Source organism: Rhinoderma darwinii, chromosome 3, assembly GCF_050947455.1.
Source record: "Rhinoderma darwinii isolate aRhiDar2 chromosome 3, aRhiDar2.hap1, whole genome shotgun sequence".
NCBI lineage: Eukaryota > Metazoa > Chordata > Amphibia > Anura > Rhinodermatidae > Rhinoderma > Rhinoderma darwinii.
In genome coordinates, this window is record NC_134689.1 from 116796918 (window position 1) to 116812277 (window position 15360).

Genomic DNA, 15360 nt, shown 5'->3' on the forward strand with positions numbered 1-15360 from the left:
GGTAAATACATGAACACCCTGACAGAGAACAGATGAAACCCATTAAAGTGAAAAGGTTCCGTCGGGTGCTGGTCGTCTGCTGTTCAACAGAGCCTGCGCTTCCAGCATTTTCATTGTTCCGCTCCTCTGACTGAGCAGAACATTGGAAACCCGAACGCAGATGTGAAGAGAGCCTTACTTTAAAGTAATCTCCGACAATGTCCATATAAAAATAAATCTAGGAATATACATAGATGTGGATGTGTGTTTGTGGCCCACTCTTGAAATATCAGCTGTAGGCGTGCATTACATAAGTTAGAAATCCTGGTTGATCTACAATATGTTCTTAGAATAATTAGAATGGAGAAAATGACCTTGATCGCTGTCCTCGTTTCTTAATACCTTGTGCAGTGCGCTCCTAATACAGGCATTGGGGTCAGCAAGAGGTGCTGTGGTCACTGCAATTTTCAGCTGCTACCTATAGGAGTAAAACACATTGCCATATTGACATCCGAGTCCTAGAAAGTGGGCGATGTCTCCCCACGTGCTGTGTACAGAGGAATCTAAGGCACACTTATGTCATTGAAGCCATGCTAGTATTTATTGCTGGCCTGTTTATCGTATTCACTTAAGCTTTTCTCATTTCCAATGTATGGTCTCTGATGTGTCTTCGCTTCATCTTTTACAGCTTAAGAAATTGCTTCTTTCTCCAGCACAGACACCCACAGGCGCTGATGCACACAATGAGAGCAGCTCTCGACATCAAGTAACCTCAAAAGTCCGTCTTCAGCGACCGTGTTTGAAGGTGAATTTAGCCTGTGTACGTTCTTGTTAATATTGGCAATGTGACGGCCTGTCCGCTTTTATTCCATTTTTCCTGTATGTAGTATTGGTAGAAGGCATATTCTATGAAGATCATCATTGTATCCGTGTCGGCCCTCTGTGTGCGCCCTAATATAACCATGGCCAGCCTTGGTCATATGCATATGTACACATTGCTTAGAGGACTGACAGCAACTTGTGCAGTAAGCTTGTATGACATTATCCAGGCAGTCTAACCATTTCATGAGATTGGAGCCACTTGTGCGGAAAGACGGTAGTCATTCCTGATCATGATGGAATTTGTCTTGCAGGTGGAGAGTCCAATAGAAAGATCTACTGGCGTTCCTCAGGCACAGGGCAGAAGCTGCATTGAACTACACAGGCATTTGGTATCCACCACAAGTGTCCCTCAACCTGCTGCTAAGGATGAAAGCAATAAGGAAGAAAATAACTCCAATGAAGAGGAGCACAGCGAAGATGAATCTGGGAGCTCCCCCCCATTGTATGCTTTACAGGGTCAGGATCCACAGTTTACCTGTGAGAGGGAAAAACAAGCGGTGGTAGACCTCATCCGGTATATGCACACCTACTGCCTTCCACTCAAGAAGCATCCCAGTGATGAGAAACACCAGCACTCTAACAGTCTCTTAAAGAGAACAAAAAGTGATTCCACACAACCCCTACGTACTTGTGCAAATCAAGGGAAAAAAGCGAACTTGGCAAGTGCCAAAGGGAACTGTCTTGCGATGGGCATACTTCAAAGGACAAAGAGAACCCGGTCTGGGTCTTCAATCCTGAAAGAACTCCTAGCAAGAGACATTTGTGGGGACGTGAGCAAGCCATACCGGCTGGCAAAGCCAGTATATGCAGCATTCTCTCATTCGTCTTGTAGCTATTTGCCACAAGATAAAATAGAAGTGGGCTTGGGGAAAGGGAACATACATGTGTTGGAGAAAACTGAAAAGCCATATCTGGCTCTCAGGAAAGAGGACAGATGTATGGGAGCACATACTCAAGAGCAGGTGACCAATAAATCTGCTTCTAAACAGGAATGCTCTGTTTATGTGAGACGTTCGAGCAGACTAAACCCCGAGTTCTGGTTTTATGATGAAACCTCTCCGCTGACATGTATAGCACAGACTGACGGTCCGCTCCCAGCAGCACACATCTGTTTGACAGTGGAACCTTTTGTTGAAGAAGAGCAGGTTGCTGAAATAGAAGTTGGAGAGTCAAATGAAACAAAAGGCCAAGCAGATCTGGACAGAGCTCTACAGGATGTGAACGTCCTCGAGAATGATGCTCTAGAAGCACACCGTGATATTGCCAGCCAACAGTATCATCCTCTAGGTAAGATATACTTTAAAACCAAGATGTGCTTTGTAAACCAAGAGTTTGTATTGACTATAAAAGACACAGGATGATATAATTGAATGCTCACTCCCCACGACTATCCTATCAGCCCATCAGCAGACACGGGATGTTATAACAGAAAGCTCACTCCCCAGGCCTATCCTATCAGCCCATCAGCAGACACAGGATGTTATAACAGAATGCGAACTCCCCTTGACTACGCTGTTAGCCCATCAGCAGACACATGATGTTATAACAGAATGCTCACTCTCCTTGACTATGCTGTTAGCCCATCAGCAGACACATGATGTTATAACGGAATGCGCACTCCCCACGACTATCCTATCAGCCCATCAGCAGACACATGATGTTATAACGGAATGCGCACTCCCCACGACTATCCTATCAGCCCATCAGCAGACACATGATGTTATAACGGAATGCTTACTCCTCTTGACTACGCTGTTAGCCCATCCGCAAACACCTGATGTTATAATAGAGCCTTCCAGGCTGTCTTGGGTGGCAGAACCTGACGCCATAAGGCTGTGTTCACATGGCGCTCCAAAAAAACAATGTGTAAATGTGCCAAAAATGCTAGCGTTTTTGTAAAGCGCTCTTTAAAATACAGCCGATTTTTTTTTTTTTTTTATTACGCGTGTTTTTGTCACTTTTTGTTGACACATTTTGTGTGCGTACTGGGCGTGTTTTTTGGGCGCCAAAGAATTGACCTGACGCTTCTTTTTTTAAACAAATGCGTGTAAAAAAGCTTTGCATGCACTACAATGCGCAGCCATTTAAAGGGGAAATTAAAATGATCGTCTCCGATGTATCTATGCCCAAACATAAGTTTGTGATCTCACACCTCCACCGATTTCCAGAATGGAAGTTCTCTATAGATCACGTACAGTATATCCATTTGACACTGTACAGAGATTGGTGATTTAAAAATCTGGCACAACCATCTAAGCAGTCTGTTTAAATTTGGGGTAGTGTGCTTTGAATGCTGTCCGATTTTCTCTCAGCAGTGCCAATAGTGGTAGCGTACTCCATCTTCAAAACATTGGTGTTCTGTGATCAAACCATTGAGATGTTTTAATGACAAACTAGATGATCCCTTTGACTGGACTTTACCTGTAGAAAGCATTTTAAACCACCTTCCTATGCTAAGTATTTACAGCAAATTATATGCAGGTCTTGACAATGAAAGCCTTCAACCCCTCCAGCTACATGCAAGTCCCTATATCCATGTCCTCCGCATGAAATATACATTGTGATTTGATCAGTAGTAGATGAGTAGAACAAGTCGTCTTTAAAGGGGTTGTTTGGCTTCATCAAATTAACGTAATTTTTTGTATAATGAAAAGTTTTATACAATTTTTCCATTATATTTTCTGTATTCATTTCTCACGGTTTTCAAGATCACTGGCTTGTTGTTTTGTAAGAACATTTATTGTTTACTTCCAGCGGATACAATTCTGTCCATGGTCATGTGATGGACGCACAAGTGCTAGGATCATTAGAAGACAAAGCTCTGATACACATACTGTAACTGTAACGAGCCGTTCACCTGTGTGTCCATCACATGTCCATGGACAGAGTATTATCCACTGGAAGTAAACCATGAATGTTCCTACTGAATAACAACAAGCAGAGATCTTAAACTGAGGAATTAATACAGAAAATTTATAATGGAAAATTGTATACAACTTCTAATTTACACAAAAAAACAATCTGCTGAAACCAGACAACCCCTTTAAGAAAAACGTGCATCAAACGCGTAGGATTGAAAGTATTTGCGGATAATATCCAGTACCATGTAATAATTGTAATTATTTATCTAGTGCCAACGTATTCCGCAGCACTTTACAGTTCAGGGGGTACATTGTACAGACAAAATCAGACGTTCCATATTGACAAAACGAAATTACAATTGAAACAAGAGGAGTGAGGACCCTGCTCGTAAGAGCTTACAATCTATTGGTAGAGCTCAGAAAAATATTACAGTGAAAATGCCATTTGAAGCAAAGAGCAGTGTGTTCTTCAGCATACACATTTCATAATCTCCCCTCTAGCCAGACCACGTGTTTTATAGGACTTATACAACTGGTTTTCTGTAGGCTGTAGTGCCATCCAGGGGGGGGAATTAGTATTGCACATATTAATCGTATTTTGTTTTCTAATATTTATCGAATTTTTACTTTTTATGCTTTCAGGAAATACGGGATACTCTCCATTGTCTTTGACTGAAACGTAAGAACTTTTTTTTTATACTCCTAGAATATGAATTATCAACAGTTCTCTGCCTAAATGCCATTGTATCCTTCTCATTTTGCATTCCCTTTTGTGGGTAACACGTGGTTTAATGACATGCAGTTGGTTAGGAAGTCTATAAGAAATGAATATGCAGAACATCTATCTCGGCCGATTCACAGATGTCTGTTGCTGAAGCAAGGCAACTGTATGAATTCCATATATGATTCTACATTGTACATGCACTGTGCTTCATACTGCCACCTTGTGGAAAGGGAGTGATCTTGCAAATCTCAGAGGCTCTTTCACCAGATTGTAAGTGCCCTATCTCCTTATAATATGATTGGCGCTGTAATGTAGATAACAGCAGTGGTTTTTATTTAGAAAAACTCATTTTTTTTTTAGCAAGTTATGACCTATTTTAGATTTATGCTAATTAGTTTCTTAATAGACAACTGGGCGTTTTTTAGCTTTTGACCAAGTGGGCATTATAATGTGGAGACAGAGCCTCTTTAAAGAGGCTCTGTCACCAGATTTTGCAACCCCTATCTCCTATTGCAGCAGATCGGCGCTGCAATGTAGATAAGAGTAACGTTTTTTTTTGTTTTTTTTTAAACGAGCATTTTTGGCCAAGTTATGACCATTTTTATATTTATGTAAATGAGGCTTTCTAAAGTACAACTGGGCGTGTTTAAAGTTAAAGTACAACTGGGCGTGTATTGTGTTCGTTACATCGGGGCGTGTTTACTTCTTTTACTAGCTGGGCGTTCTGACGAGAAGTATCAGCCACTTCTCTTCAGAACGCCCAGCTTCTGGCAGTGCAAAGACACAGCGTGTTCTCGAGAGATCACGCTGTGTCGTCACTCACTTCCTGCCCCAGGTCCTGCATCGTGTCGGACGAGCGAGGACACATCGACACCAGAGGCTACAGATGATTCTGCAGCAGCATAGGCGTTAGCAGGTAAGTCGATGTAGCTACTTACCTGCAAACGCTGATGCTGCTGCAGAATCAACTGTAGCCTCTGGTGCCGATGTGTCCTCGCTCGTCTGACACGATGCAGGACCTGTGAGTGACGTCACAGCGTGATCTCTCGAGAACACGCTGTGTGTCTGCACTGCCAGAAGCTGGGCGTTCTGAAGAGAAGTGGATGATACTTCTCATCAGAACGCCCAGCTAGTAATAGTAGTAAAAACGCCCCGATGTACACACACAATACACGCCCACTTGGACTTTTACTTTAAACACGCCCAGTTGGACTTTAGAAAGCCTCATTTGCATAAATATAAAAATGGTCATAACTTGGCCAAAAATGCTCGTTTTTAAAAAATGAAATAAAAACGTTACTGTAATCTACATTGCAGCGCCGATCTGCTGCAATAGCAGATAGGGGTTGCAAAATCTGGTGACAGAGCCTCTTTAAATGAAGTCCCTTCCCCTTCACTACGCTGTTACAGATTAGGTTGTATTTATCAGACACTTTCAATACGATCACCGCCTTTTGTACTTCTTTCTTTTAATTCAGATTTATTTTGATACTAGTGGTTTTCTGGGCTTTTAATGTTTGTCATCGTACATGCGTGTGTTACTTTATAGATAAATGACTCCTCTTAAAAAAAAAAAAAAAAAAATGGTATGTGTACATGTTGTAAAACCTTTTAAGAGTTACCTCAACTAATCAGTTGGGCAAAACGGAATATTTAATGTACTGAAAATGGTTTACCTCTGCTATGTTATTTTGCAGCAGCTCTGCATTTGAAAAGAGGACTTTTGAGCAAGGACTTACTGTTGAGTTGTGTGGGACTGCAGGTACTGAGTGTATTGGTTATATATGTATACCTTTATTATGAATTATTTATTAGTGTGTGCATCCACCTTTTTAGGCTGTTTCACAGAATGTTAGCAACTGTTACCCTTCGATTTCAATAGAAAATACACTTAGTAGTTCATGTGAGGCATATTTTTACGCTGCTGAATTAAAAAAAATGTGCGCTAGGGCTCCGTTCCGACGTTCCTTCTGAGCTTTCCATCGGAATGGAGCCCTGACAGACACAAACGGAAACCATAGGTTTCAGTTTCCATCACCATTGATTTCAATGGTGACGGATCCGGTGCCAATGGTTTCCGTTTGTCTACGTTGTGCAAGGGTCCTGTCGTTTTGACAGAATCAATAGCGTAGTCGACTACGGTATTAATTTTGACAAAACGATTGTTTTGTTTGCGTCTGTCAGGGCTCCATTCCGACGGAAAGCTCCGACTGAACGTCAGAACGGAGCCCTAGCGCAGATGTGAACGAAGCCTTAAAGAGAGAAATTAGTAAAGATTAATGTGTGATACTGTATATCAAATAAGTCTGATCTTGGACCACAAAGATTTATTCCAAATGTTGTCCGATTTTTAGTAAGCGAAATCTCTACGCAGTGCCAAAGAGGTTTGAGCAGAAATAGAAACCATAATCCCTAATGAGACATACCCTTTAAGCTATAGACCACCATTTATCTGTCTATAGTCCCAAAATGGGACATGGACTAAAGACAAATGTGAAAGGACCTCAAAAGGGGAAAAGTACAGTTTAATACCATATTTTGTGTTAGACCGTATTTTGAATGCATAAAAACAAATGAATGTATTCCATAAACTATACACTGTTTGTAATGTAACCGTAGTAATGTTAGCTTTTCTTTTTAAAGGGCTAACCCCACCCACTACTCCACCATACAAGCCTGCAGAGGAGTACCTGTACAAACCAGAGATCAGTCCAGAATCTGTAAATAAAGGTGCTCTCATTACCTTGTCTCTCAAAGAAGAGGCTGCTGAAGTACGTCTGTCTGCAAATAGGAAGCAGTCAAAGAAGCAACCAGAGAGGACTGAACTGTATGCACATTTGAGTCGGACGGAGTCCGTTCCAGCAAACGCACCACCATTCGGAATTAAAAGGCCATTTTCCCGGTCTTTCGGAGACCATGATTATTGCCAGGTTAATAAATCAGACACACTATTCCAGAGAAAAATACTGAAACCTCTGGGCCTACCAAACTATGGTGAAAAGAAAAAGAAGCAGCCGGTACCTTCAATACGGCAGAGAAAAGGGGAGAAAACCACTGAAGGGTCTTTGGCACAAGACAGCAAAGTGTTAAAAGACCATGAGATTCGAGCGAGTCTCACTAAGCATTTTGGTTTTCCAGATAATACTCTTAAAGAGGATGATGGTAGATGTATTAACCCTGAGTATGACTCTGTTTTTGAGGACAGTGACAGTGACTGCAGCTCTCCAGATGAGGCCTGCTTGCTACCGGTTAGAACAAAGTCCTGTTCTAGAAGGAGTCCCCAGTCCAAGCTACAGAGCTATCGTTCAAGTCCGACCACTGCTCGAATTATCAGCTCATCCGACAGCAAGAGGACACACAGGTACACTTGTTCACAATAGTAGAGAAACACAGACTTCTCTAATGTGTATGGAACCATTCTCACTCTCCACTGATGTTAGACGTCACTCCATCCTTTGTTCTGCCAGGAGATAAGCGACCGTCAAGTCTGGCAGCGGCTTATCTCTCTTCCCTATTGGTCCAACATGCACACTGCAGTGAGCGTGCATGTTTGTAGGGTGTAATGGAGCGATAGCGGTCACCCGACACTCCTTTACTTGTCTTTTAGACCCTAGTGAACTATGTAATGAAAGTAGTTACCTGGTGCAAAGTCATGGAGACGACAAATAATGCTGCTGCTATTTTGCCTTTTAGAAACGGACTGCTCTAATTTGGTTACTATGAGAAACGTAACTTTTTTTTTTTTTTTTTTTTTTTGGGGGGGAATTTGCTGAGCATTATTATATTATTGCTGAACATTATTACTTTTCTGTGTTTTCCATACAATTGTATTGAGCAGGACACAGGTTTTGTTCAGCTACTTCTTTATATACAACTCTCCAAAAGGAGAAAATTGGGGAAAACCACTTTTAATTGAATTAAGCCAAGAAGCACTGTATAGAATGTGTTTGGGAAAATTTACATTTCTGCTTTAGATTATTTTTAATATTTTATACGCCTATTTTTTCTTAAAATGATGAATTGAGAAACCTCTTGGTGAAAGTGGCAGATGCAATACGTGCCAGGTGGCATCCGCTTTCTAACTTCTGCTCACCATAGAGACAATTTTTTATTTTTTTAATGAACAATGCTTGGCTTGCAATAATATTTTAGTCTGCCATATTGTAAGGTTTTCCAGCTGGGACTGATGCCTAGTACCTGGTCACAGTAGATGAGATGGCCCAGGGGTTTTCTGCAATAGCATGAGTTATGCCTTTAAATTATTCATTTCTGTGACATTTATTTTTTTGCATAATATGCCTTATGGCTTCTCTATGGGTGCTGACAATAGGAAGTGAATGTATGAATATATACATATAACATTACTGATTTTTATTCACATGTTTCTTGTATCTGTGTTTAAGCAGGTGTGAAAGCAATGAACAGAGACAGACTGGAAACTTGAGCCAGAGGCAAATCCAAAGGAGGAGGCAGAAGGCAATTGTGAGTAGTGAAGCATTTTACACATTCGTATCGAACTCTCTTACAACAATCTGCCTTCGTTTTAATGCATCAAAGCAAGGCGAAATGCACACTCTTTAAACATTGTATAGGATCTTAAAATAGATCACTTCTACTAGCTCAAATGCGCAGCCAATGAAGTACACCTGCATTGAATGTGTGGCCTCTCACTTTTCATACTTATCTATCTGCTATAGAAAGCATGTGATTCCCCGGAGTTACACCAAACCTGCTGACTAACGTGTATGCTGCAAATGCTTTTACGTTCCAAAGGTGGTGTGTACAAGGCAGGCTGTAATAAAGGCCCTGGGAATATAATCTTCTAGGTAAGCAAGAGAAATGCTTGTGGGGTCAGTGAACCGTCCTGACACAGCAGCTTCTCCATACATCTGGTCACATGGCAGCAATTGGGCCAACGGTAAACTAGAGAGCGATATATAGATCTCTCTATAGAGATAGATTTTGTATCTGTTTTCCGAATGAAAAAAAATATATAGTATCTATATCTAGAGATAGATAGAGGTTGCCTTGTTGTGGCAGGTGGGCTCACACAATTTGATCAAAATGTGCTAAGAACCTCCCAATTGTAAGTAGATTTAGCAGTGATGCATATTTATTTATATTTAGCGTCTTAGGTGGCATTCGGGTTCACAGTGTACTGTACCATTTTCTTGTGTGAGATATAGATAGATATATATAGATAAAAATCTCCAAGAAGGACATGCAGGGATTTATGAAGGCAAACCATTTACATTTCATGAAGATAGTTTCATACAGTATTCAATATCTATAGCTAAGGATTATGTAACATCAGTACAGTAGAGTTCCTTATCTTGTCTAGGTGGAAAGGATTTTTGTGGAAACGGAGAACCGTATGCAAGTACCGAGTGCGTGGAATATATACAGATCGTGGAGAAGGAATTTTTTCTGGCTTGTGCTACTGAACATGCCAGGCTTTTATTTATTCTAGTTCCCTACCAATTTTCTCTTTAGAAAAATTGTGAAAAGTTGATAAAATGATGCCACCCTTTTGCCAGCACTGATAATTGTTTGTTCCAGGAGCCATTTCTTCAATGCAGTTACCAGAAAACTTAAAGCGGATCGGTCAGATTTTTATCGGCCCTGTCTGAGGACTGTAGAAGGTAGTGACAGACGCTCTGATTTCAGCGGTCTGTCATCTACATGTTAATGTTCAGTAGTTTCAGAGAACTTCTAGCGCTGCAAGCTTGAGTCCAAGTATATTCATGATGATCATGCTCCCTCCAGCCACTCGTTGACACGTTTCTCTCTATGCAGTTTAATTAGCGGCTGAAGGGCAGGGGGAGTGTGAATGTACTTGGACTCCAGATTTCAAGCAATGTAAATTCTCTGAAACTCCTGACATTAAAATATAAGTGACAGACCACTGAAATCAGCGTGTCTGACACAACTTTTAAACTGTCCTCAGACAGGCCATCATAAAAATCTGACAGATCTACTTTAAGTAATTGCATAAATAAATCTCCCCCACTGAGTCATATATGCATCTAAATTCTCCCAGCACCAGAGTTCTGCTTTAGTTTTCCACACTGAACTGGAAAAATGATACCTGGATTTTAATTGGGTGCTAGAGAGAGGACTTTTTTATTTTTTTTCTCAGAACAATTTTAATTTAGGAGGTCTACTGTGTATATAATAATTTTAGATTCAATTACACAAGTGCATTAAGAGCTGTAGCTCTAGGATATCTGCTGAGAAAACACGGTTTTTGTAGCCGTTGACTAAAACAGAAAATTGCATTGTCATCAGGAAGACCACTTGCAATCATTTTCACATCTTAACCCCTTTAGGACACAGCCTGTTTTGGCCTTCAGGACACAGCCGATTTTTTCAAATCTGGCATGTCACTTTATGTGGTAATAACTCCGGAACGCTTTTACCTATCCAAGTGATTCTGAGACTGTTTTCTCGTGACATATTGTACTTTATGTTAGTGAAAAAATGTGGTCGATAAATTCAATATTTACTTGTGAAAAATTAGCATTTTTCTAAATTTAAATGTATTTGCTTGTGATACCACACAAAATAGTTACTAGTTAACATCCACAATATGTCTACTTTATATTTGCATCATTTTTTTTCACGTACTTTTTATTTTTCTAGGATGTTACAAGGCTTAGAACTTTAGCAGCAATTTCTCATATTTTCAATAAAATTTCAAAAGGCTATTTTTTTTAGGGACCAGTTCAGTTCTGAAGTGGCTTTGAGGGCCTTATATATTAGAAAGTCCCCATAAATAAACCCATTTTGAAAACTGCACTCCTCAAGGTATTCAAAACCACATTCAGAAAATATTTTAACCCTTTAGGCGTTTCACAGGAATTAAGGCAAAGTAGAGGTGAAATTTACAAATTTCATTTTTTTTGCCGAAATTCATTTGTAATAAAAAAAAAAAAACTGTAACAGAAGGTTTTACCAGGGAAACGCAACTCAATATTTATTGCCCAGCTTCTGCAGATTTTAGAAATATCCAACATGTGGCCCTAGTGTCCTAATGGACTGAAACACCGGCCTTCGAAGCAAAGGAGCACCTGGTGGATTTTGGGGCCTCCTTTTTTTAGAATATATTTTAGGCACCATGTCAGGTTTTAAGAGGTCTTGTGGTACCTAAACAGTCGAAACCCCCAAAAAGTGACCCCATTTTGGAAACTACACCCCTCAAGGCATTTTTCTAGGGGTATAGTTAGCATTTTGACCCCACAGTTTTTTTGCAGAATTTAGTGGAATTAGTCTGTGAAGAAGAAAATCACCTATTTTTCTGTGGAAACATAGAATTTTTTCATTTTTACAAGGAATAAAGGAGAAAAAGCACCCCAACATTTGTAAAGCAATTTCTCCCGATTACGGCAATACCCCATATGTGGTCGTAAACTGATGTTTGGACCCACAGCAGGGCTCAGGAGGGACGGAGCGCCTTTTGGATTTTGGAGCGCAGATTTTGCTGGATTGGTTTTCAGTGCCATGTCGGGTTTGCAATTCCCCGGAGGGACCAAAACAGGGGAAACCCCCCAAAAGTCACCGTATTTTGGAATCTACACCCCTCAAGGAATTTTTCTAGGGGTATAGTGAGCATTTTGGCCCCTCAGGATCTTTTTTAGAGCTAAGGTGACCAAAAAACAGCGATTTTGACGCTTTAAATTCTTTATTTATTACAGCGTTCACCGTGCGCAATAAATTACGTTTTAATTTATTCTGCCGGTCGGTACGATTACGCCGATACCATATGTGTATAGTTTTTTTTACGTTTTGCAGCGTTTGCACAATAAAATTAAGTTTCTATAAAATAATTTATTTTCTGGGACACGCTATTCTGAGCCGTAACTTTTTTATTTTTTCGTCAAAAAAAGCTGTGGGAGGTCTTGTTTTTTGCGGGACGGGTTGTAGTTTTTATTGGTACCATTTTGGGGTAAATGCGACTTTTTGATCACTTTTTATTCTATATCTTGGGAGGGGTGGTGACCAAAAAATAGCGATGCTGACAGTTTTCCGTTTATTTTGTTTGCGGCGTTCACCGTGCGGAAAAATTTACATTATAGTTTCATAGTTTGGGCCGTTACGAACGCGGTGATACCAAATATGTGTACTTTTTTTTTAACGTTTTCATTTTTTCCCTATAATAAATGACTTATAGGAAAACAAAACCTTTTATTTTTACACTTTTATAAAACATTTTTATAAACTTTTTTTTACTTTTTACACTTTATATTTTTGACCTGCAGCTCTGATCGCTGCTAGAATACATTACACTACCTAGGTAGTGTAATGTATTCCAACTGTCAGTGTGACGTCATAGTCACTCTGACAGTTGGTCTACGAGGATCAGCAGAGGCTGATCCTCATAGGCTGACATACATGGCAGACCTGGGGGCCGTTGTCTGGCCCCCGGGTGCCATCACAAGCATCAGAAGCCCCCACGATTGCATGGGGGCTGCTGATGCGCTACAAACCCGCTACATGCGGAGATCGCAATCGAGCCCCGCATGTAACGGGTTAATTGCCGAAATCAGCGGCGATGAGCCGCTGATCGGCAACACTGGAGAGTGTCAGCTGTCGGGGACAGCTGATCTCCAAGTTCCCGATGCACACTGTCGCCGACAGTGTGCATCGGGAACGGCACAGTGACTTTCTGTCACTCTGACAGGAAGCCTATCAGGACCAGCCGAAGGTTGGTCCTGATGGGCTTCCGTCCATGGGAGACCCGGAAGCCATTCTTTGGTTTCCGTTTGCCATACTAACTATCGGCAGACCCCGTGATTTCGGACGGGGGTCTGCCGATATGCTAGAAACCCGTAAAATTCGGCGATTGCACCCGATCGCCGAATTTAAGGGGTTAATTCGCCAAAATCAGCGGCAAAGGACCGCTGGCCGGCAAGAGGGGAGTGTCAGCTGTCGGCGACAGCTGACCTCCCGGTTCCCGGTGCACACTGTCGCCGACAGTGTGCACCGGGAAAAACTCGACCTATACGTCCTCGTGCGGGAAGTAACCTCCCGCAACGACGGACAGTTACGTCCTGGTGCGGGTAGGGGTTAAAGAGGCTGTGTCACCAGATTATCAAATCCCTATCTCCTATTGCATGTGCTCGGCGTTGCAATGTAGATAACGGTAACGTGTTTTTTTTTTCTTGAAAAACGATAATTTTTGGCTAAGTTATGAGCAATTTTATATTTATGCAAATGAGCCTTTCTAATGGACATCTGGGCGTGTTTTCTCATTTCCAACTGGGCGTGTATTGTGTTTTTAGCAACTGGGCGTGTTTACTTCATTCACTGCACAATCTCACTGTGCTGTGGATCATGCTGGGCTGGAACAATGAGAAGTGTATGACACTGATTGGTCACTGATTGGTCAGCCTCGTACACTCCTCTGTACAATACCCAGTTGGTAAAAAGTAAAAACACGCCCTGTTGTCCATTGAGAAACTCATTAGCATAAATCTAAACTAGCTCATAACTTGCTCAAAAATGATCGTTTTTCAAAATAAAAACCACTGCTGTTATCTACATTACAGCGCCAATCAGATTATGTGGGAGATAGGGCACTTATAATCTGGTGACAGAACCTCTTTAAGTTTGGTATTCTGTCAAGGTTTTATTATACATGCAATGTCGGCGAAGTTGTCTGTTTTATGTCTTATTTTTTTTATAATATTGATGCTAATTGCCATAACATTAACAGAATATATACGGAATCTCTGATTACTTTATTATGCGATGTCAGAGGTCCTTCCCATAAAACTCTCTGTAGTTAATTGTTCAAACTCTGCCATAAGTAGAAGTCCTATAAAATCCTCTTACAATGGCCTTTCCTGGACTGGTACTCTGAGTCAGACAGATTCCAGGTGGGCTAGGCACATTATTCTGCGTGTGAGTCGGTTGGCCGATCAGTGTAAAAACAGCCCTTGGTCATCAATGCATGTTTTTTTATGCCCAAACTTTAGTTCCAGTCTGACCCTTAAAGAAATGGTCTGCCCCTAGACTCCCCATATGCCCTATTAGATGATGTGCTCATGATAACCTACCGACCAACTAGAGAAGAGCGCTTCTGCAAAGAGCGGCTCTCAGTGTAGTGGACTTCTTGGTCTCCCATTCATATGGATTAGCGCTGTGCAATGCCGCAGTTCGCAGAGGAAGTGTGCTGGCGTGAGCAGGTTCTCTGGCAATGATAGCGGATTGCTGGTGTTTTTAGTGGCTGGACCCCCTATAATTATCCTATCTCTGGGAGAAAGGGGCTATATTAGAAAAGGAGGTTGTCCTTGCTTTAGGCCACTAAAAAGCAACTTTACCATAAATCTCAGCTGTCTTTATAGTACGTTGATGCAGTGGTCCTATATTGACGAATCCTCCCCGTCCGGCAAATGTATGTCTGCTCTGCAGCCCCTCTGTGTTGCATTTTCCCTGTCATTCACACCTCCAAGGCCATGTGCGCACATACTTTTCTATATCATCCTTTTCGCCATTAAGTCCTCAGTGAACTGAAAGCCATTCATGACATTGATGTCAACCAATGGCAACTGTCATCAGAAATGAGGGGAAAATGTAACATGCCTTGTATTTCCCCTTATCCATTCTGATGTTTTCCTATAAATAGCGCCTATGAGTGATGTAGGCACTATTATACGTCGTCCTTTAAAGATCAATCCATTTTTATCTTTTACACTTATCTTATTTGTGTCACTAATTCCTGGTAACCTGCATTTCTAATAGATTAAATCTATTGAGGGGGAAAAAAAAAAACACCTTTCAAAATAAGATCTGCTGCATCAGTCTCCATTTCAGAATCAATCAGTTGTCAGTACATTTTCTTTACCAGGAGCACCAGTCCTCCATTCCTCTACACAATCCCCTTAAAATCTAATAATTGGCCATCCACTTCCA

At 41.1% G+C, this 15360-nt stretch overlaps 1 protein-coding gene across 5 annotated transcripts in view; it reads left to right on the forward strand.

The window, feature by feature from the left end:
* PPARGC1B (PPARG coactivator 1 beta) overlaps positions 1 to 15360 on the forward strand; it is a 104764-nt gene that overhangs the window by 73967 nt on the left and 15437 nt on the right. The window contains exons 4-9 of one of the 5 annotated variants that reach the window (XM_075856608.1): positions 668 to 799; positions 1113 to 2148; positions 4365 to 4401; positions 6147 to 6208; positions 7090 to 7807; positions 8850 to 8928. In XM_075856608.1, the coding sequence (XP_075712723.1) occupies positions 668 to 799; positions 1113 to 2148; positions 4365 to 4401; positions 6147 to 6208; positions 7090 to 7807; positions 8850 to 8928 (2064 nt within the window). Of the gene's footprint in view, positions 1 to 667; positions 800 to 1112; positions 2149 to 4364; positions 4402 to 6143; positions 6209 to 7089; positions 7808 to 8849; positions 8929 to 15360 lie in introns of all 5 variants that reach the window. The other 4 variants (XM_075856605.1, XM_075856606.1, XM_075856609.1 and 1 more) reach the window with 4 other exon arrangements.